The sequence below is a fragment of the Raphanus sativus genome, chromosome 6, assembly GCF_000801105.2.
Source record: "Raphanus sativus cultivar WK10039 chromosome 6, ASM80110v3, whole genome shotgun sequence".
NCBI classification, from domain to species: domain Eukaryota; kingdom Viridiplantae; phylum Streptophyta; class Magnoliopsida; order Brassicales; family Brassicaceae; genus Raphanus; species Raphanus sativus.
Window position 1 is genome coordinate 5,628,339 of NC_079516.1, and position 23,877 is coordinate 5,652,215.

A 23,877-nucleotide genomic window follows, 5' to 3' on the forward strand; every position below is an offset into this window, starting at 1 on the left:
AAAGACAGTAAATGTTGACCCATATGCTTAAACCATAATTTATTCATCTTGTTCTGATATTTATGTTATTTTATTAAGAATGTAACATTATTATTTTTTTCTATCTAGTATGATATTTTATTAAAGAAACTTGGTCTACCGGACCAAGCCCAACCCGAGAACACAAGACCCTGAGGGCCCGATATAACATTGGCCCAACATAAAGAGCACAATAAAATGGGCCTGAAGCCCATATCCGAAACCCACGCAGCAAGAGAAAGCCACGCGTCCAAGACTAACCCAAGCCCGCCCACGTGTTGCCAACCACCGAATACTCAGAACACGTGTCAGCTAACATGTCTTCGTGATCCGACGGTCGAAGTTTTCTCCGGAAAAGACGAAACGATCTAATTTCGTCTGAGCTCCGTCGACAAACCACCGCACCCATCGATGTCGCCAATCCATTTTCCCCCGAAGAGATTCATCAAGTCTGTCTTGAGATCTCAACCGGTTCATGCTATCTCCGCTTGCGACAATAACCCACTCCCTTACTCTTGTTCCTTCTTCGCCGTGCTCCATCGCCGGAGAGCTTCACCGAACACCATGTCGAAATCTCCTCCGCCGAGTAAAAAACAAGCCGGACACCAGAACACATAGCACCAAAACCAAGTTACCACGACGATGATCTCCTCGACCATCATCAAACCCCAAATCGTTCCCGAAAGTCGGCGAGGTTGGCTGAGGAAGCCTCTACCCCCCGAAATCAAAAGCCGGCGATCACCGCCTGAAAAAGACGTCGCAGCCCCAGAGTCAAGTATTGATATCGGAAAAAGGCTCGATTATAGAGCCGCCGATAAAACAAAGCTAGAAAAAAAACTAGACAGGGGTGGTAACCGGCGGCGAAAACCCACCGGCCACCGGAACGCAACCACGCTTGAACCGCTTTTAGTGAAAAGAGAGAGCTTTTCTAGAGAGCTACACAGAATGTAACATTTCCTCCCAAACCAAGACATCAAAACAAAAACAAAAGAATAATAAAAGTAGAAAATGACCAATCACATAACAATGACATTAACACAGCTATCTCCAGGTGTCAGTACAATGCACTCATAGCCAATCAGTTTTTTGTCACATAATCAATAATACTCGTAAAATAAAAAGTATTAATCTGAGTCAAATGTAAATAATTTGCTTTATTAAAGTCAAATGTGGAGTACTTTTAAACAGTTTTCTTTATTCATTTACTTCTTGGACGATATTCAAATCTGGTAGATGCCTAATAAATTCATTTTTACGTTGGTAAACGAATTTGTAGAAAGTAGGAAAAAGGGTATGAGGAATATATAAATATATTTTACTTGATGTAAAGAAATTGCTAAAACAGTGAAATAAAAACTGGACTGTTACGATTCCTTTTTAGAGAAATTGCTAAAACAGTGAAATAAAAACGGGACTGTTACGATTCCTTTTTAGAGGAACGTTTTAGACTTCGTGTGAGCTTGGCTTTAACCAAAACTAGAAACTAATTGATTAGTCAATTTTATGAAAATTCTACGGACCATATTCTAAAAATAGTAATATGATCTGTCCATTTACATTCATTTATTCGAGCTGACACCATCAAGCCTTCTGCCTACGCTCAATGCATGGATATATATAGGATACTCTTTTTTTTTTGTTAAAGGGTTTTCAATATTTTTTTTTGATCAAACACGCACATTTATAAAAAATATGTTGAGTTTATAAAGAATTATATATCATAAATGACACATAGATAATGCAGTAACACGTACTAATTAAATCAAACTTTGTTAACAAGATTAAATTTGTTTAGTATAACCAAGAGTAATTTTGAAAAAAAAGGACGGTCCAGACTCAAAGCTGACTTTCTTCCAAATGAAGTATGTATCATGATTCGATACGGAAAGAATCGGCATCACCAAAAAAGAATCAAATTTCTCAATGTAGACGACATGCATGTACATGTACTACCGTCTAGGTAACGTGAAGTATTTGTGGATATTTATCACACAAAAATTATATGTAGACCTTTTTCATAGATGAGAGTCATGAGACCTACTTTTTTTTTCAGAAATTGATATTCAAAAGGCCCAAAGCCCAATATTACAATAAGCCAATAATACATCAAAGCCCGACTGCCCACAAACCGAGCACGGCCCCAAAAACAACCAAGTCCAAAGCAAGGCCTAAAATCCGCATCGAAGAACCAACCAGATCCCACCGACAGTCTTCCACGTGTTTTCATCCTCTGCGCCAAGGATCCACGCGTCATGCCCACGAAAAACGATCCTCACCGCTCTGCATCACGCCGGCAGCCACGGCCGGGAACTTCGTTTCGTCGGAACCGACGAATCTTCAAACCAAGACACGCCGGAATCTGTCCCGCTACCTCTTAATCTTTGTCTGGCTCTACAAGCGGAGAGCTTCATCGGGTAAAACCCAAGATCTCATCCCAGCCATCGACAACCATCACTTCATCTTTTTCACCACCGCTTTCTTCCACAGAAAGCTTTACTCGGGAATCGAGAGTTTCTCTTGAAGTAAAGCCCCAACGAACGCTTACCCTTGTCGGAAGGATACGACGCCGGCGGTCAGAACCGAACGCCCACCGCGAGAGGAGCGACGCCGGGAGCAGAAAGGTACTTACTTTATACAAACTCGGAACCAAAAACAATGGGTTACAACAGTTTAGTACCGGACCGACTGTGGCTGTGGAAGTCCGCGCCATCGGCCGGCAGCGATAATTTCACCGGGTTTTCTTTCTCTCTTTAACTTCTTTCTCTTCGACTTGAAGGAAGTCATGACACCTACTTCTACTAGTTTATTTCTTATATTGCTATTAATGAAAATTTACCATAGAGCTGAGGAAGGGCTCTGCAGTCTATGCAAATAAAAAGAAAGAGGAAAGAAAGATGATCAATTATTTGTAATGTCCTTTGTTTATCGTTCGCTAATTACAAAGTTACAACTTACCAGTACTATTAATCATTTTAAGCTACTTTTTTGTCTATGCAAATCAAAAGAAAGAAGATGAAATTAAATAATTTTATTATTTGTAAATGTAATATTCTTTGTTTATCATCTGCCAATTAAAAAGTTACAGGTATATGTATTTTCCTCTTTAAAGCGACAATTACATAATGGCGTTGTTCTGATGAATGGACCATCTCGTACACAAGATTCTTCTGTAGCACTCATATCTGTTATCTTCTCATTTCTGATTCGAATATTTACTTCATGTACTGAATCATGTCAGAAAAAAAAATTTAATCAATGAATTGTAAATCCCAAAAAATTAAACAAAAAAAAGAGAAACTCGCTTATAGGTTAATCAAAATAAAGGTAAGAATTGATAGATTGGTAAGAAAATAACTTCACTTGTCCCTTAAGCAACAACCTTACCTATGTTATAGGCATTAGGCCTAAAAGCCTCTAAAACAACGAAGCTTCTTCTTTCTTCTTCCTCTTTCTCCTCTTCAGGCCTCTATATACATCATTGTAGCCATCATTATCATCATTATCATCCATTCATCATCATCATCATGCAAGTGACAGAAATAAAAAAGTTGTTTATGGTTACAGTGGTGATGATACAAATAGTGAGCTCGGTTTGTGCAACAAGTAGGCCCATTGCTTCCAACCACGCTACTTTTTATCCAGGTTCAACTTATTTTCTATACCTTTCTTAGTATACCGATCAAACCATTGCTATGTATGTGTATGTGTATGTTCATGATGATAAGAAGACATGTGGATATGTAGGTGTGAAGGAAATACTTCTCTGAATAGTTTTCTGTTAGCAAGACAATATTAGGTTCAACTTTTAGTTGTTTTAACTTGTTTGAGAAAATTAGTGACTTGTAGTGTAGTAGTAGTAGTAGTGACTAGTTTAGTCTCTAAACTGTGGTCCCAGGTATTTGTATGATTAACGGTAAAATAATAATAATAATAATGATATTAATCTGAACTACAGGTTGGTCAGAATGTATTTTTGGGGTTATCTCCTTGCAGGAAATAGGATCAGTTTTATATTCTTATGAATGTCTGAGTTTTGTTTTTCTTTTCTCCAACAATAGTTACTATTGGCACTGCAGATATACTAAGCCCACATCACAGCTCTAATAGGCCAACTTTGAAGCCCAATGAAAGAAAAGATATAGAGGAGATGGAGAAAAGAAGAAGAATAGGATCAAAGCCACCAACTTGTGAGAAGAAATGCTATGGGTGTGAGCCATGTGAAGCAATCCAAGTCCCTACCATATCTTCAAGCCCCCACCTCTCTCCTCATTATGCTAATTACAAACCTGAGGGTTGGAGATGCCACTGTGCCCCTTAATTAATCTCCTTTGCTTCCTTAATTTAAAGACAATTAACATATTATATATTCTCTTTCAAATTATTATAGTCACTATTGTAAGACTTGTAGAAACTAGTTATTTTATATTATAAAACGTTAAGTTAAAATGAAATGCTTGTATAAGATAATACTTGTAATCTTGAAGTATGGGAGTTGCCCAAAAAAAAAAATCTTGAATTATTCACAAGTCTCACTTTTAAGTTATTATCAATCACTATTGCAAGACTTGTAACAACTTTTGTAGCATTTCTATTATAAAATGTGAAAGTTAAAATGAAATTTCTTGTATACTATAAAACTTGTAATCTTGAAGTATATAATCAGATTTACAGGTAGATATAGATACTGGTCTCATTCAATGAGAATATCTTACGAACGAAAACGTATTTCTTGTTTTTCTTGTATGTATTACAGATATTTAGCAAACTCAACACAAATAGATTCTCCGTTTTACATATATATATATATATATGAGAAAGAAAGTCACAATATTTCAAGAAGTACCTATAATGTTTTTGAACCATTTAAAGCTTTTTCTAATGGATCCCTTCATCTTCTGTTCAACGGAGTAAACCTTATAGCCAGCTACTCTTCTCTTCCTACGTGATTCCGGATCGCTGAAACTCCAGCTCCTAGACGCCGCACCATCCGCGTTGGGAACACTTTTGCTTTTCTTTATCTTTATCTGGTAATCATTTGTCTGAATGAAAAAAAAAAAAAAAAAAAAAAAAAAAAAAAAAAAATCATTTGTCTGACCAGCGGCTGAATCGTCTCTGAAACCTTTCACCGCAGCTGCGGCTGCCGTTGCAACTGCTGGTTCCATTGGTCTGACGAAAAAGGGTTGTCTCTGTTTTTTTTTCTTTTATTACTGTAACGTCTTTAAAAAGTTTGTAAAGGAGATTAACGTAACGATTATTTATTTTTAAAGTAATATAAAAGTAACGTACGGTTTAAAAAAATCAATATACGATTTAGTCAAGAACCCACTTATGTTTCTCTTTTTTTTTTCTTTATATATTTTAATTAACGTTAAACAATTAGGTTAATACAGCTTACTAATAGAAAATACTTTTTGAACAAGTAAAGTTGGTATAAGTCATTCATGTTTTGTTTGTTTATTTTTTTTTTGAACATTTTGTTTGTATGTTTTGTTTGTTGTGTGTTAGGTTTCTGTGGATTGATGCATATGTGAAGTTTTAGGTTTCTGTTAACTGATGCATATGTGATGTAAGTTTTTCTTGTTTTTAAACTAAAAGTCTTGAGTACTGTATATTCATTTGGCTTTAAAAGCCTGATAGACTATAAATAAAGTTTAGGTTTCTGTTGATTGATGCATATGAGATGTAAGTTTATTTTTAAACTAAAATTCTGAGTATCAATTTGGCTTAGAAGCTTGATAGACTATAAATAAATTGTTTAATCCATTATGCTTCAATACCAAGACATGAAAAAAAAAACATTTTTAAATTAAAATTTGACGAGAAAGCTTTCGGTTTGATACAAAATAAAAGCTTTTGGTTTGATACAAAATAAAAGCTTTTGGTTTGATACAAAATAAAAAGACAAACAAACCAGAGAACTGAAATAAACAAGAAAATAAAATACTCCATATGATATTAAAAATAAAAATGGTCACAAGAGAGAGAGATACGTTCTTAGAAAATTTCAAGAGAAAGTAACAACAATAAATGCTGAAGAAAAGAGAGACGAAGAGTGTATCAAAACCAGATCAAAGAGGTGCCTTGCGAAACAAGAAAGAGACCTTTCTTTCTCTCCTCAAAGCAGATCAGCAACGTTGGAAGGAAGCTCCTCAACAACAACGTTGTAAAACTTCTGGATATCAAACAGCATCCTCTCATCATCCTTGGTCACAAAGTTGATCGCCACACCTTTCCTCCCGAATCTCCCACTCCTTCCAATACGGTGAAGGTAGTTCTCAGGCTGAGTCGGCAAATCATAGTTGATAACCAAGGACACTTGCTGAACATCGATACCACGGGCCAAGAGGTCAGTGGTGATGAGCACACGGGAGGAGCCGGACCTGAACTCCCTCATGATGATGTCTCTCGTGTTCTGGTCCATGTCTCCGTGAGTGGCCGAGACAGTGTGGTCACGTCCCCTCATCTTGTCGGTGAGCCAGTCCACCTTCCTCCTCGTGTTCACGAAGATGACGCTCTGAGTGATGGCGAGAGTCTCGTAGAGGTCGCAGAGCGTCTCGAGCTTCCAGTCTTCCTTCTCAACGTTGACGTAGAACTGCTTGATACCTTCTAGGGTGAGCTCGTCACGCTTCACCAGGATTCTCACTGGCTTGCTCATGAACTTCCTCGTGATCTCGAGAGCTTCTGGTGGCATTGTTGCTGAGAAGACACCCACTTGGATCTTGGGTGGGAGAAGCTGGAAGATGTCATAGATCTGGAAAAAAAAACACAAGAGAAACAAAGTTAGATCAAACTTATTAAAAAAAATCAAATATTTTTATTAAAAATTAATCTACATATTATAAAAAGACAAAAAATAAATTATGCTATTTTATTTTAGAAAAAAATTGGTCAAAAGCTATTTTATAAATTTAATAATTAAGATTATATTATATGAATTAGATATTTAGTAAAATAATACTAATAAAAATTAATGTTCGTTAAATTTTTTATAAAACGAAAAATAAAAATTATGATATTTTAAATAAATAAAATTTTGCAAAAGCTATTTTATAGATTTTATAATTAAGATTATATTATAAGAATTAAATAGGGTATGAAACATCATCAACGAACCTGGTCTTTGAAACCACGGGAGAGCATCTCATCAGCTTCATCAAGAACAAACATCTTGATGTTGTCGGCGCGGAGAGACTGCCTCTTGAGCATGTCGAACACGCGACCCGGAGTTCCGACGACGACGTGGACACCGGCCTGGAGAATGCGCTGGTCCTCGCGGACGCTGGTTCCACCGACGCAGGCGTGGACCTTGACGCCGAGGTAGTCGCCGAGGGCCCTCATGACCTTCTCGATCTGCTGGGCGAGCTCTCTGGTCGGGGCCAGGACGAGGGCCTGGCACTGGACGATGCTGAAGTCGAGCTGCTGGAGGACGCCGGAGCAGAAAGTGGCGGTTTTGCCCGTACCGGATTGGGCTTGTTGGATCACGTCGAGGCCTTTGCAGAAAGGGACGATTCCTCTCTGCTGGATTGCAGATGGTTTCTCGAAACCTATGCAAGTAAAAGCACACATGAAGTCAGGTTAGAGAGAAAGAGACAAATCAAAATTAAAAAGAAAGAATGAGCTTGGTTCTTACCATAAGCGTAGATACCCCTGAGGAGATTCTCTTGGAGACCCATGGCGTCGAAGCTGTCGTGAACCTCATCGTAAGAGGTGAAGAACTCATCTTGTCCCTCAAGACTGTATAGACACAACACAATTAGTATATAAACACTCATGTGTCGAGAGAAAAACTAATAGCGATGAAAATAGAGAAAGAAGACTAACACGTCGTTGAGCTTCTGGTCGAACTGACGAGCATCAAACTGTGTGCCTTCTGGTGCGGATCCTGCCATGACTAAAAACAGAGAACAATAACAACAACAGTTAGCCGCTATAAAAGAAAGAAACAAACAAAACAAAGAGAAAAAGACTAATGTGACAAGAAAGCCAAACTCGTAGTCCATAGAGATAAGGAAAACAAGCATTAATATCTGTCACCATCAATGTTCGGAGATAATGTTTTTTTTTCAAAAAGGATTGGTCCAATATTTATAGACAAAACCATTCAATCTCCAACTTATGTACTTTCATTCAGAGAAGCAAACAATAGATGCTGTTCAATTAGGTTAAAAATACAGACAAGATCTAAAACCATCATACAAATCGAAGAAAGTTCTAATCTTTCGAATAATATCTATCGATTGAATCAGAATCCAATGAATCTAAAAATAAAAAAACATTAAAAAAGTCGAATCAGATGGGAAACCTGGAGAGAGAGAGATTTGGTAGAGCTGAAGAAGTGAAAGTAAGAGTGCTTTGTTGTTAACTTAGGGAGCCTTGTATCTCCCCCAAAACTCAGATCTAAACGGCGAAGTAGAGAGAGAAACAGAGAGCGAGCGAGAGCGAAGATTGAGGCTTTTTTGAAGAGTCTCTGATAGAAATCGGAAAGAGGCGGTGAGAAGAGTCTTTGATATATTTATATTGATGAGGTCGTGTTAGGGTTTTCTCGGGAGGAAACCTTCTCCTATTCTTTTCTGGATTTCCGGTTTTACCCCTGTTTAGCCTTTTGTTTTACTTCTTTTGGATTCGGACAAAGGATTTTCCCAAGACTCGGTCGTGTCCTAAACTCGCTGGTCTTTTGATAATCTTTATTTAATTTTACTATTTAACTTTAATTAATGATTCTCAAGTCCAATGGGCCTATTTTTATGGAATTATGGGCCTGATCGCTTTTTTAGTAGCCTGTGACTCTATGATCACAGTTGTGGTATTAGTTACTGTGCTCTGCTTGTGGATGAATAGCTAGAGAAAGTCTCTCTTTGTAACCTTCAGCTTGCTCTTATGCACGTCTTCTTCGACCTGAATGAGGATTTGCGTGGAGAAAAGTAATTTTCTGATTTTTATTTTTTTTGCCAGATAATATTTCTTCATAGCGGCCGTAGGATGAAGTTGTTGTCTTGTAGATATATGATTGGCTATGTAGCTGGTTGAAACTTTAAAAGCATTCAAGGGCTACATCAAAACTCCAGACTGTGTCACTTTAATATCCACAAACACACATACACACGTCAAAGCAAAAGCTTATAAGAGTGAAATTAAATTTTTCTCTTTGGCTATCTGAAAAGCTGATAGTTGATCGAACAAAAAGAGAGAGGGGAATGGATATTTGAAACAAGCAAAAACAGCGCTAATAGTCTTTAAGTTCCTTTATGGTGGCAATGGTTAAACACTTATCAGTACGACCGAAGTCATTAAACAAAAGAAACATTTAACTTAAAATCACATCCTCCACAGCAAAAATGACCAAACAGCACAACCCTTCTCTCTCTCCATCTATCGTTGTCTCTTCCTCCTCCGCGTTATCTGCGGGAACTGGAGAGGAACCGGCAACGTCGCAAAACGAATCGAGTTCTCAACCGAGAATTTACACCCAAGGTTCTCAAAATGCCTCCTCACATCCATCGAGCTCATCCTCAGATCCTTTGCAATGTCTTCAAAGTCGGTCTTGAACTTATCCACGTGAAGGCTGAGCACAAGAACGTAGCTTATCAGAAGGTTGACCTTGTCATCAGGTATCCTCCTGCCGCCCGTGTCAGAATCCTTGAACAGCCTATTACATTTATCACGGATCATCCCCGGAAAATGGTGCTTCCTAGCCGAATCAACACCCACCATCGAGTTCACGTCCTTGAACTTTATCAGATGTGTTAGCAACGTCAAGATACCAGCAACCGTCTCCTTCTCAGTCTCATCCTGCAAGACGATACACAAGTGTTAGTTAGTTACCATCTATATGCATAGTTTCAAGATCAATGATGTTTTACCTTGTTGTCACGCAACCTGAACAACCGGTTACGGACAAAAGCGGGGTAAGCGTCGGTCGCCGCCGCTGCTCCAGCTTCTTGTTGAAGAAGCCGGTAAACGTCCTGAAGGGAGCCCCACTCTCCCTTTTCGATGATCTGTTCTATAGGATAAGCGTCTCTCGGGTTTGTCGCGGAGGCGTTGTGAGGTGGAATGTTGCGTGCAACAAGTGCATTGGTGCCTTCGAGAGCACTAATGTTGACATCCAATTTGTCGAGTTTATTTTCAAGCGTCTTCTGTGCCTCGGGGTCATCGTCTCTTAGAACTCTAGCACTCCTCTTCTTATCCTGTATTACAGACAGAACAAATCCTCCTCTCAACAATTGATGCAAAAAAAAAAAACCACGGTTCTTAAAAGTCGGTCTAGACAGTAACTCGGTCCTATACGACTCAAATAAGTTTTAATTGTTCTAAATCGGTTTAATATCAATCTTAATTAGTCTGAATTTTGTTAAATTATGCAATAATGTCACGAATTTAACTAATTTTTTGGTTTTATATATCTAATTTTGATAATTCATCAAAATAATATTATAAATAAACCCAAAAATAAATCTAAGAATTTGTTAAAGCCCCTAATCACTAGTCCTCTCTACAAAGCTGCCTAGCGAACATTGGATTAAACTAATGATGTTACAAGCCAAGACAGATATGTAGCACAAAGAGAAAGAGGTGACGTACATCTAAAATAGCTCGCTTGGTCCAGAAAGTGCGGCGTCTAGGGTCAGCTTCTTCTTCTTCACCAGCCTCCCCACCTTCTGAATCAACTGTCTCTTTAGCTTTAACTCTCGTCTCTAATCTCAACACCTGCACACACACACACACACACACACAATCAATCATAAAATCTTGATTCTTGATTCTCAATCAAAGCAATTAACAAACCTTCTGGTGAGCAATGGGGAGAATCCTCAGAGTCTGAGTCTCTTTATCCAAAACACCCAACGTGTAGACACAAGTCTGCCTAGCGACTTGCCCACCGGCGTGACTCGAACCCACGAACTCCACGTTCGACCCGGGCGGGCTCACAACAACCTCCGTCCTCTTCTTCGAGGCGTTCTTGTAAACCGTAACCTTCGGAGCTTCTCTGGGTTGCGAAGAAGGATCGTACCCCGAGGCGAAGTAGGCAACGATCGGAGAGATTCGATCGGGTTTCTCGGAGATTGTTTTGACGGAGGTGATGTCGATTGATCCTGTTTCGATTGTTGTTGTTGTCTTCTTCGTCGTCGTGGTCTTCTTTCTTTTCTTCTTCTTCTCGAGAGGTTGTGGTGTTTTGAAATCGTCTCCTTCTTCGTCCATGTGGTCGTTTTGGTGTTTGTCCGTCATGGTCTGAAGAGAGCAGAGTAGCTGCTAAAGAGACCTAACGAGAACTTTGACGGTCTGTGTAATGAGGGGGTATGCTGGAACTGATAAACCCTAATTTGGTCGAATGTGTTTGGGAGATTTGCAAACCAAGTCCTTTATATTTGAGCCGACTCGATAAATTTTCCATCTAATTTTGATTTTACTGTAACCCCCCCCCCCCTCCCTCCGTTATAACGACGTCTACGGTATCTATCTTAAGCTCTGACATTTTTTTTCTTAATGGAAAACAACGCGACGTTTGTTTTTCTCCTGTTGTAAAACAAGGGCATTCGAAACTTTAAAACTACACGCTGTGTGTGAAATTTTCATTATCCTTTTTAGTATTTGCTAGGTCTCGGCATTTTACTTGATACTCAAACCCGATCAGATATCCAGACCGAAGTAACTGAATATTTGAAAATGGATATTAATTGGGAGAGATTGGATATCTAAATCCGAACAGGTAATATTCAAATTCTAATAGATATCTGAAGATACCGAATATATATATATATATATATTTAACTTTATATTTCTAGTTTACCTCTCATATTTTATTTAAATATTTATATCAATGCTAAACATACCTTAAAATCATATATTATATACAATTATGGATAATATGATTTGATATTCAATTAAATTGCATGTCAAGTTTTTTGTTTAATGCATTAACAAAAATCACATTCAAAATTTTAAAAAACAACCAATTTAGTATTTTTTATAAATTGTATCTCAAATATATTAATCATTTAATCTATTAGAAAAATAAAAAATCAGTTAAGTGAAAATTATATTTTAAATACAAGAAACTTGAGAAATAAAATTTTAATATAACTAAAAATCTGAATTTATTGAATTTGAATTAAAAATACCCACACTCGAAGTACAAAAATATCCGAAAATTCGAGATATATGGTCTGAATCCAAACATGTATATGAACGTCCATCCCTATCCCTAGTATTTGCATCGGTGGATCTACTAACCTTAGTTTTCACAGAGATTAACCAAAACAATAAATTCCTAAGATTTGGCAACACCACTTTTTTATACAAACATAGTGTTTCTTTTTTTGTAAGCTGGACCATGAGTTTTCAAGTTATTGTTATTCCTCCTGCATACTCTCGGGTACAAATTGTGAGTTTCAGAGTAAAAGAGGCAACTTTAACTTTGAATAAACTTTTCTCAAATGATTTCCTTATGTCGATTACATCATCAATATATAGCAAACCTAGGAACAATCTAGAGCTATGACAGCAAGACCTAACAGCTAATACATCACAGCTGTAAAGGTTCACACTATTTCTTCTAGTCTTGAAAGAGTATCAAATCTGTTACTCAGCTTCACTTTCTTTGTCGCTTCTGCAGGTACAAGCGAGGATGGAGAAGACCGTTGAAGCTTTAGTCTCTTGGGCTCAGTCTTGTCTTGGGCTTCTGTCAAGGCCTGTTGGGCCACTTCTCCATTCTCACTTACACTTACACAAATAGATAAATAGCTATATATGAAAAAAAACTCGTATATGCTCATTAAAGTTACTCGTATATAAAAAAAAATTGGATTTTTAGTGAAAAATTGAGTACTTTTATCATAAATAATTCTAATTACAAATGGACAAGTGTATGTTGTTGATTGTGATTTGGACATGACATATGATTGTATCGGTTCAATGGTTGACTAAGATAATTAAATCAGCAAATCAATTTGTCTGATTGGTTAAAAAGTATTGACTCGTCACTATTTGATTGAACAAAAGGACTATATACGAGTCTATGATAAATCGATTTCATACTGATAAATCGGTTTTATTATCTGGAGGCACAAAAAACTTGAGCAAGAACTGTTTGTTCTAAGATAAAAAAATTAAAAATCTGATATAAAATTTTATATAGGATATAAAATTTTATATAGGAATCGGAAGATAATAGCGAACCGGAAGATAAAGGCGAATCCGGGTTTAAACTCTATCGGCCATACGGATATGAGCTATTGTTTTCGGCTCATTTGAATGTCCAGGAAAGGATTTATCCGTAGGCTATACCTCGGAAGTTAGGCTTGTGTCATCATTAATCCGGGTTTAACTTTTTAGTTTACAAAAACAAATTTAGTTTACAAAAAAAATAATGGCGATCCTTGCTACAAATATGGAACAGCTGTTCTTTGTACGCCGCCATCGACTGCTACAAATATGGAACAGCTGTTCTTTGTACGCCGCCGTCGACCGTATTGGTTTAGTCTGACGATCAAATAAACTATTTTTTGGATCAAATAAATTTTTATACTGTAATGATTAGTTGTTCAGAGAAAAAAACACACTAATGATTCTTTTGGGATTTTGGATCGAGTTTCCAGTTTTAATTCTCGTACTAAATTTCTGACCCGTCCTTAAAAAACTGATATATTTTTTGAGAAAAAATAGATTCCGAAATTTTTGGGATTAAAGTGGAAGACTAATAAAAAGTAATTACAGTTATACAATTATTTTATATTTATATATATGTTTAATGGCAAAAAGTAAAAAAAAAATAAACAGTTAATTGGACACAAAGTATATCAATAGATCATGATTCAGAATTAATAGAATAGAATAGAATTAATTGTTTCATATGTTGTTGTTGTGGACGGTTGTTGCCACCTCCTGGACCTTAACGAAGAGGAGTATCATGTGGCTTGAACCCACGTATAACATGACTTACGGTGTTATCAATGTGATTATCACTAGAATAAAAGTTTCACATATATGTCCACTCTTATAAGATTTAAGGTTGATATCACTTAATTGTATGGCGTTGATTGTTTAGTCACTACTACTATATACGCGTTTGGTTCCTAATGTTTCTATGTGAATCATGGCCAAAACTTCTGGTGATAAGTCTAGTACTGGTCTGGTTTTTAACTGCAGCGTATAATAGCGTTTTCCAAATGAACATTGTAATAGTCTAAAGACTAAATTCGAAAAAAAAGAAAATAATAATTCCGGTTAAAAGAAAACAGCGACTTTATTGGCATTCTTTCAAGAAGGGTTTACAAAAGATATGGTAAACATTTCATTATGAGAGAGACTAGTACTTTAGTAAATCGTTGGTATTTAAGTGATTGTATAGATAAAACGTGATGTTATATTCCGCGCTTTATATTAGGCAAAAATAAATAACTCGTACATAACCCTAGAAGCAATGAAAACTGAAAAGAACGCTAGATAGGGTCTGTGACTCTATGTCACGAAAGTGAGTCAAAGGGAGAGAAGGAGGAAGGACTCTTGCCCTACAATACCATCCTTACCTATATATATGTAAACTTTCCATTTTAAACTTGGGAATTCGGCCAAACAAAACCTCAACTTTCATTGATTTTCTAATTAATTAACAATGTTTTCGTTGACTTGCCAATTTAGCACGCCGTCAGTTAACTTAACATACGTCGTTTATTGTTGGCGTTAAAGTAAAACGACGTCGTTTCAAATGAGATAAAACGACGTCGTTTTATATGATTTGAAAAATAAAAACAAGTAGCCCCCTGAATTCGAACACAGTTGGGTAAGACATATGACAAGGTGTTTTACCACTGGGCTAGTGGCACTTTCAATGTACTTACTAACATATTTAATGTTATTTGGTACTCATTGAATATAATTTTTTTTTCTAAAAACTTAAAAATATCTTTAAAATTTCAAAAAATTGAAAAAAGAAATATTTTAATAAAATTAATTTTGAAATTAAAATGAAAATTTTTTTTTAACAAAATAAAAATCTTTAAAATTCAATATCTAGCTTAAAAATCGAAATTAAGAAAAAAAAAATTATTTTATAAAAAAAAAAAAATTTCGATTTTTTAAGCTGGATATTGAATTTTTTAATTTTTATTTTTTTAAGAAAAAAAAAATATTTTTCATTTTAATTTCAAAACTAATTTTATAAAAATATTCCTTTTTCAATTTTAAAATTTTAAAGATATTTTTAGGTTTTTAGAAAAAAAATTATATTCAATGAGTGCCAATAAAATTAAATATGTTATTAAGTACATTGAAAGTGCCACTAGCCCAGTGGTAAAACACCGTGTTATATGGTCCTATCCAACCTGAGTTCGAATCTAGGAGGCTACTTGTTTTTATTTTTTCAAATCATATAAAACGACGTCGTTTCATCTCATTTGAAACGACGTCGTTTTACTTTAACGACAACAAGAAACGACGTATGTTAAGTTAACTGACGGCGTGCTAAATTGGCAAGTCAACGAAAACATTGCTAATTAATTAGAAAGTCAATGAAAGTTTAGTGTTTTTTTGGTCAGTCCAAAAGTTCATGTTTGTTTTGGCAATTCGTGCAAAGTTGAGGTTTTGTTTGGCCGAATTCCCTTTTAAACTTTAGTTTCTAGAAGGTATAACAGAATAAAAGTTTAAAACAATTTGAAAAGGAAAAAAAAGGAAAGAATAAAACATGTTTCATAATGCATACTAGAGTTTTGACCTGCATGTCCATGCAGGTATATTTTTCATTTTATAAAATATATAATTAAAATTTAAATATATAATTTACATTTTAATGTTATTATATATTGTATAGTTATATAGCTTTATTGTTTTAAGTTTCTTATTTGACATAATTAATATAATGATTTGTTGTATGTATTAAAATTGGTTTTTTTTTTATTACACCTAATATATTTTAAAGTTCGGTACAATAAATTCATATTTGAAATTATTAAATAGAAAATCACGTACAAGATATATTTTTAATACATTCTACATTTTGCATACAATATATTTTTAAAATTTATTTAATTATACTATAGAAATGATATTTTTGAATAATTTATGTTTTCATATTTTATTTTAAAAATATACTATAATGTTATTATAGTGCCTAATTTTATATGTAAACACATTATTCTGTTTAATTAGTTCAGTCCTAATATTTTTTTAAAATTATGCATTACAATATCTATTATATTATTTTAGTAACTTTATTGATATATGATATTTTTGATGTTATAGTATTAAGTTAGTATTTTTTTTTGATTTTTTATTAAATTAAGATTTTAAATATTATTTAATTTTTACAAAAATTGTTCGTTTTCCGTGTTTCATTTTTAAAAAATACTTTAGGACCTATTATTTTATATTTTGTAAAAATTTTGAATTTATCATAATGATTTTAGAAGATATATTTTTAATATTAATATTTAGTCAATATAAATTTGAAAAATTACGTAAGTATTTTGATTTTGGAAGACTATATGACTTTTAATTCTTATTTTTATTAAATTAATGTATTATTTTGTTTAATAAATATTAAAATTTTCAGAAACTTTTTCATATTTTTCAACAATTTTTTTTATAATTGTAAATAAAGAATAAATTTATTTTAAATTTATTTTCTTATTAATATTGAAAATATTTAATTTTCAATTTTTTTAGTAGCATAGTTTTTAAATAACACATGAATTACAGGTTAGTTGTATAATTAATATTTTGTTGATAATTATTTTTAGATGATATATTGTTGGGAGTTTCAATTTAAATAAAATAAAAATATATTATTATTTTTAGATAATATGTTGTTGTGAGCTAGAGAATATACGTTAGCAACTCGTTTTTTAGGTGTAAAAATATTACATGATAGAATTTCTAATTTAATACAATATATTCTAAAATTATAAAATTTATAAAGTATAGCATATCTTAATATTTAATTAACATTAATTTATGATAATTTATAATCACTAAATTAGGTATTATTTATTTCATAAAAGATATTTAAAAATGTTTGGTAAGATTTTATATTAATATTGAAAATATTTAATTTTCAATTTTTTAGTAGCATAGTTTTTAAATAACACATGAATTACAGGTTAGTTGTATAATTAATATTTTGTTGATAATTATTTTTAGATGATATATTGTTGGGAGTTTCAATTTAAATAAAATAAAAATATATTATTATTTTTAGATAATATGTTGTTGTGAGCTAGAGAATATACGTTAGCAACTCGTTTTTTAGGTGTAAAAATATTACATGATAGAATTTCTAATTTAATACAATATATTCTAAAATTATAAAATTTATAAAGTATAGCATATCTTAATATTTAATTAACATTAATTTATAATAATTTATAATCACTAAATTAGGTATTATTTATTTCATAAAAGATATTTAAAAATGTTTGGTAAGATTTTATTAGATTTTTTTCAACAGATTTTTTATATTGAAATTGATTTATTTTTGATATCCTTATTAAGTATTAAGGTATTTTGAAAATAATATATATTTAATTGATTAATGTAAATAATCAAATCATATTAACTAATTAATGAAATGGTCTAACATGACTTTTGTACAGTAGATTTTTTTGTACTTCTCTTTTAATAGAGAAGATGAATGACTAGAATGAAACTCATGCTCTAAAATGGAAAAATATCTTGATTCAAAGGTGCTTCCACCTTCTTCATCTACCTTATTCACATCAAGATGGCCACTTTGACAATCCCCCAATTGATCTATCTACATGTTTAGCGCTCTAAATGTTAGACACCATCTTATCTTATGTCTCTCTACATACAACCCCTATTTAAAAATGCGGCCGCCTAACCGCCTAGACGTCCGTCTGGGCGCTATTCGGTGGATGACCGCGGCGAGTTGGGCCAAATCGGTGAATCCAGGCGTTGACCCGCGTTTGACCGCCTAATTCCCGCGTTGACCGCTTAATTCCCGCCTAATCCCGTGTTGACCGCCTAAGTTTTTTTTTTTTTTAAGCTGAAATACGATTGATTATTTTTACTCATTATTAACAGATTTATATAATTATTGATTACTAAATAGTTACAATTAGTTATCTAACCCAAAACAAACACATATATACTACATTAGGGATTTTCTCGTATCAAACACGCCCAAATCTAAATGTTCGATAAATTGAAAGGAGATTGTTTCAAAAAATTATCTAAAAAAGTTATCATTATGTATAAGAACTTGTGTCATCATATTTAAAATTAACTAAACATATTATAAATTTATTAAATTGTATTTAGAACTAGGTTCCGCGTAATCTCCTAGTACTCCCCGATTTTTCGGTAACTCGCTAGGTCCGGACTCGCCGTCCGACTAGCGCCTAGTGTAGTTTTGAACAGGGCATACAACACGTATTTTCTTGAAAAGTGTTTGATGGTTAACTGCTATCTATAATTCTTGTAATACAAAATCGCGAAATATATTATGCCACATTAAAAATAATGTTTTCCAACTTTTTTTTCTGAAACAACGTTTTCCAACTTGTAGTAAATTATTTTCTTACTTAACGATTATATACCATTCAGTTTCACAAATATTTTCTTATATTCCATAGTTCTACTATATAGCAATGTTACCAATTATTATACTCAAAAGAAAAGCAATGTCACCAATCAGACTTTTGTCATCGAAACAAATCCTCATATATGTTTTAGAAAACTAAACTTTGATGAACATGTATAAAATTTATATGCATTTGTGAACTACGTATAAACTTATTGTATGTGAGTATGTATCGGATGGTAGATTGTAGATGTGTAAGAAAGATCTAGGGGGCCTCAAAAAGGGAAGAAAAGGACAGAGCATGTGAAAAGAGACAGAGAAACAAACAGACTAGTGAACAGTCTTACTCTTTATTTTCTCTCCACTTAATGAACCTAACCCTCTCTGAAAATTTCTGATTCTTCACATGCCTTTCTCTTCTTTCTTATTCCTATTCTATAAAAGTAATTCTGAAAAAGAAAATTTCACATTTTTTAAAGAAAAACAAAAGTACTTTCACTTCACTAGCAACCATAGAAACCTAGTCCCCTTTTTTATCCAATATTGGTCTCTTCCCTGCTCTCTATAACACCCTTTTCTTTCTTACTCATCTACCATTTTGCCAGCTTAGTCATTTCTTTTTGTACATCATCTCACTATGCAAAACCTAAAAACGTTACAAGAATATGTGAAGTTGTAAAACAGTCAGAGATTTTTGCAGTGATACAAGAAGAAGCTCATTCCGATTTCTATTAATAAATATACGTCAATTCTTCTTCTTCAACACATCTATCAGTTGTTTCATCTCTCTGATTTTCCTGTCTTAAGACAGTAATATCAGGGCTCACTAAATTTAATAAAATAGGGCACAGTGGCACTCATTTTTAGGCCATGAAGAAGTGTTGGGATACAGCTGATATTGAAAATGGCATCTGCTAAAAGGGAGAAAAATAATTCCCAAAAATCAATGCAACTTTTTCTAATACAAATACCTATAATATTTAAAAATAGTAATATAAAAGAAGACCGAGAAGAAAGAGAGGAAAGAAAATTGAGAGTAGAGGAAAGAGTAGTCAGAGTGACAAGAGCATCAAGTGCTGCAGAAGAGGCAACAGAAACTAGGCCTGAGTCTCTTCAGATTTGCCAGTCTTTATAGGACCACACTCTTCTCTCCTTTCCTTACATTTTATCTATCTATTTTGACATTTACTATATTGGATATTTTAATGTTGTTTTGATTTTACACTACATGGCAAACTCCTCAAAAGCTCTTGCCCTCGTCTGACCAATTTTTGACACAATATACAATATGTTACCTTTCTTAAACTTTGGTTTGTGAATATATTACTCTTTGATTTAACTGTTAACAAATACTCCATAAACTAATATCCCCTCTAAACCCTACTTTTTTAGGTAATAGTGTGACAACTTATCTTCTATAATTGTATAGTAATATATTCTATAAATGACTTTATTACCTAAGTACAAAAATAGAGTGTGTATATAAAGGAGGGGCTGGCCTTGTGAAGAGGCTGAAGCTAGCTAGTGTTCATGCAAATTACATCCGAGGAATATATACTTAGAGAGTGAAAGAGAGAACAAACCAGATAAAAGGGACATAGAAAGTGGTCTTCCTTGTCTGACTCTGTCCTAAACTCAGGAACCCTAGCTAATCTCTGAATCTATCAAGAAAGCTCTTTGTCTCTTCTGTTTATGCTCTTTTTATTCTGCTACATAACCCTTTGAGGAAAGAAAGAAGCTAACAAGAAAGATGATGAGCCTAAGTGGAAGTAGCGGGAGAACAACAGAGAGGCCTCCATTTACACCAACTCAATGGCAAGAACTGGAGCATCAAGCCCTAATATACAAGTACATGGTCTCTGGTGTTCCTGTGCCACCAGAGCTCATCTTCTCCATCAGAAGAAGCTTGGACTCTTCCTTGGTCTCTAGACTCCTCCCTCACCAACCACGTAAGCCCTAAACTTTAATTACAATTTCAACAAACTTTTGTATGTTTCTTTAAATCTTTCTTGATTTCCTGATTTTTTTTCTTTGCATAAAGCTTCAATCTTTTGTTGATTCTCATGCCTCTAAAGTTTACAGCTTTATATGATTTATAGTGTTTGGGTTTCTGTCTAAAGTGTTCAACTTTATCTTCCTAAGACCACTTTCACAAACTTATAGTAATTATGAAATAACTTTTATTTAGGTCTTAACTAGGGTTTTGCATCATGATTAACTTTAGGGTTTTGGTTAATTGAATGATGCAGTTGGGTGGGGATGCTACCAGATGGGATTTGGGAGAAAACAAGATCCAGAACCAGGAAGATGCAGAAGAACAGATGGTAAGAAATGGAGATGCTCAAGAGAAGCACACCCAGATTCAAAGTACTGTGAAAAACACATGCACAGAGGAAGAAACCGTGCCAAAAAATCTATCGATCAGAGTCAGACAACTGCTCCTTTAATATCACCATCTCTCTCTTTTCCCAGCAACCACAACAACCCAAGCCCCACACTGTCCTCTTCTTCTACTACTTATTCTGCTTCTTCTTCTTCTTCATCCCCTTTACTTGACACCTATAGTAACATCAATAGGTTTGGTGGTGGTAGCAGTAACAGTAGAGGTTACTTTAACAATGATTATCCTTATCCTTCAACTTCACCTAAACAGCAACAACAACAAACTCTTCATCATGCTTCCGCTTCGTCACTTCATCAAAACACATCTACTCCTCAACTCAATGTCTTAGCCTCTGCAACTGACCACAAAGACATCAGGTTCTGTATCTCTTTTTTCTTCTCATTTCCACTGTTCATTATTTAAGTTTTGTTAATCCTTGAAAAAGAATAGAATAATATTAAATTATATGTGGAATTTTCTTTTAATTATGATTGTAGATATTTTCATGGGACTGGGGAGAGAGTTGGAATAGGGGAAAGAACATTTTTTCCAGAAGCTTCTAGAAGCTTTCAAGATTCCCCATACCATCACCAACAACCGTTAGCAACACTAATGAATGATCCGTACCATCATAAGTTTGATCATCATGATAACACATACTCATCCTCATCTCAACATCATCATCGTGACCAAGATCATCGACAACAACAACAGTGTTTTGTTTTGGGCGCCGACATGTTCAACAAACCCACAAGACCTGTCTCCGAAAACACATCGAGACAAGATCTTGATAATCAAGAAGACGAAGAGAAAGATTCATCAGAAACGAAGAAGTCTCTTCATCATTTTTTTGGTGAAGAGTGGGCACAGAACAAGAACAGTTCAGATTCTTGGCTTGACCTTTCTTCCCACTCAAGACTTGACACTGGTAATGTTCTATCTAACTAGATAATAACAGTTTGAAATATTGGTAGTTTTAAAAAAAATTAACTCGAACTTAATTTCTCAGGTAGCTGATTGATTAGGTCAGATAGCATCAGTGATGGGTCTGCACCAACACAGACACATACAAAAGTTTGAAGGGTGCATTTCATATTTATTTTCGTGGAACATTGAGACAAGACACTGTTTGCAGAAGCCCTATATGTATGCATTAATGTAATGATCTCTTTCTTCTCTCAATGTCGTAGGTCCCAACAAGAAAACTGATCCGACGTTTATCTGTGTGTTTCTCCTGCTTTTTTTGGCTGCTGTTTTTTTTCCAAGATATCGTTTTTATTTTTTTTCATTGTAGCTGAAAGAAACACTATATTATTGATTGGTTTCTTAGGATGCAAGCATCTTTTGTTGCATATGGATTTATAACTCTGTTCTTTCCCTTCATCTCCAATGGCAGTCTTTATTTGCGTAGAAATAAACAGAGAAAAATGTATGCAAAAGGCATAGTAATCATCACTCATCAGTCATGGCTTAAAAAATGTAATAAAATATTTCAACAATAAAAAAAAAGAAAAAAAAATATTCAACAATAACGCTTTATAGCCGAGAACTAGAACTGACATAGATCTTCTTCTTCCTCCTATCATACTCTCTGCCTTGATTCCCAGTATAACATCAAACAAACAAACCCGAGACAATTGCAGCAATATGGATAAACAGGGGATTTGTATATATTTCCCCTGAATCAATAAGAGAATGTAACACGGAACAATACATTTGTATTTGTTTGGAGAAACATCTCAAAAGAATGGGCTTAAACAATTATTATACATTGACTTGAGAGAGAGAGAGAGCCAAACTTTACATTCTCTCTCGACCTCTCTGTTTCACTCTACTTAGGATATCTCCTTAGGCATGTAAAATTCAAAAACCACTTTTAGTCACCACGATACTCAGATCAGCGCATAGTGCAAGCAACTTAAGCTGATCTGAATTGAGAACATGTCTCGACTGAGCAACAATTGACGGGAAATCTTCACAGGAACGCTATAATTTTCCGGGAAAATGCCAGAGAGGCAGAGAGTAGTAACGGCTTAGGCTAGAAATCTGGAGGAGAGGGAGAGATGCTGTTGTTCCGTTATGAAACCACAACGGATCCAATCTCCATCGCCATGCAGTTAACGGGCCTAAGCCCATTTAATTATTGTTCACAGCCCATTTAGTTTCTTTTGAATTTTGGAGCCTTACTTTAGTGTTCCAGACAGTTCACGTTGGTTAGAATTTGTCAACTGCATATGTTTACAACAGTAGACTTAGGCATTCAGATCTTTGGTTGGAAGGATATTATCCTCCAAATCTATTCGGATCACATATTTAAATACCAATAAAATATTTTTTTAATTTCGGTGAAATAATGGATTTGAATCGGTTCAAATATTTAGAATCGGAATAAAATGTCTAGGTATTGTTTACACCAGCACTAACATCTATCTAGCTCTTCGTTTTTCAATTACAAGTAAGAGTTAGGTGAAAATGAACAAACGATGGAATACTTTATTGAATCAATCTCTCAAGACATACCCAGATAGATTTTTACAAATCACCATGAAAAATGGTTCCATATTATCCACTTTGTTTTGTTTATTCAAGAAATAAAGATCCTCAACATAAACTGAACGATTTTAGATTCAGAGTCGATTCTAAGATTTCAAATGGCCAAAAAGATTAAAATATGAAAGTCGAAGGAATATTTGAACTCTGTTTGGCCAATTTATAGACTTAACAAATTGAACTCGACCACTAGACTAAATGGAGACATGACCGAGTATTTAAATCTGAGTTGAAGATTCCGATCAACATGCGCACCCTAACTTAGTTTGAAGCCCATATTATATCGCGTTTGGGCTAAGAAGCTGGTAAAAACAAAAGGCAAATTATACAATACCAATTAGTTACTAACGGCATGGATTAAAGTGAAATGATAAACTCAATACAACAATGGTAG

General features: G+C 34.4%; 3 protein-coding genes, 1 long non-coding RNA gene and 1 other non-coding gene across 5 annotated transcripts; 1 reads left to right on the top strand and 4 right to left on the bottom strand.

Moving 5' to 3' along the window:
• Positions 1-3,079: 3,079 nt before the first annotated feature.
• LOC130496235 (uncharacterized) lies at positions 3,080-5,000 on the bottom strand. Its single transcript, XR_008935341.1, has 3 exons — positions 4,862-5,000; positions 3,403-4,353; positions 3,080-3,242 (listed from the first exon to the last, which is right to left on the bottom strand). It is a non-coding gene; the product is annotated as an uncharacterized LOC130496235 (long non-coding RNA).
• A 950-nt stretch (positions 5,001-5,950) lies between these two features.
• LOC130496234 (eukaryotic initiation factor 4A-1-like) lies at positions 5,951-8,514 on the bottom strand. Its single transcript, XM_056988143.1, has 5 exons — positions 8,321-8,514; positions 7,840-7,909; positions 7,649-7,752; positions 7,132-7,562; positions 5,951-6,769 (listed from the first exon to the last, which is right to left on the bottom strand). Exons 2-5 carry the CDS (start codon positions 7,905-7,907, stop codon positions 6,134-6,136), a joined length of 1,239 nt encoding a protein of 412 aa, XP_056844123.1. The 5' UTR covers positions 7,908-7,909; positions 8,321-8,514; the 3' UTR covers positions 5,951-6,133.
• Positions 7,986-8,097, bottom strand: LOC130497277 (small nucleolar RNA snoR98). Its single transcript, XR_008936280.1, has one exon. It is a non-coding gene; the product is annotated as a small nucleolar RNA snoR98 (small nucleolar RNA).
• A 720-nt stretch (positions 8,515-9,234) lies between the features above and the next one.
• On the bottom strand, positions 9,235-11,308 carry LOC108805649 (DNA-directed RNA polymerase I subunit rpa49). Its single transcript, XM_018577581.2, has 4 exons — positions 10,801-11,308; positions 10,597-10,722; positions 9,879-10,202; positions 9,235-9,807 (listed from the first exon to the last, which is right to left on the bottom strand). The coding sequence occupies exons 1-4, from the start codon at positions 11,239-11,241 to the stop codon at positions 9,388-9,390; spliced, it is 1,311 nt and encodes a 436-aa protein (XP_018433083.1). The 5' UTR covers positions 11,242-11,308; the 3' UTR covers positions 9,235-9,387.
• Positions 11,309-20,093: 8,785 nt separating this feature from the next.
• Positions 20,094-22,205, top strand: LOC108807612 (growth-regulating factor 5-like). Its single transcript, XM_056987998.1, has 4 exons — positions 20,094-20,499; positions 20,800-21,310; positions 21,431-21,861; positions 21,943-22,205. The coding sequence occupies exons 1-4, from the start codon at positions 20,301-20,303 to the stop codon at positions 21,948-21,950; spliced, it is 1,149 nt and encodes a 382-aa protein (XP_056843978.1). The 5' UTR covers positions 20,094-20,300; the 3' UTR covers positions 21,951-22,205.
• Positions 22,206-23,877: the final 1,672 nt, after the last annotated feature.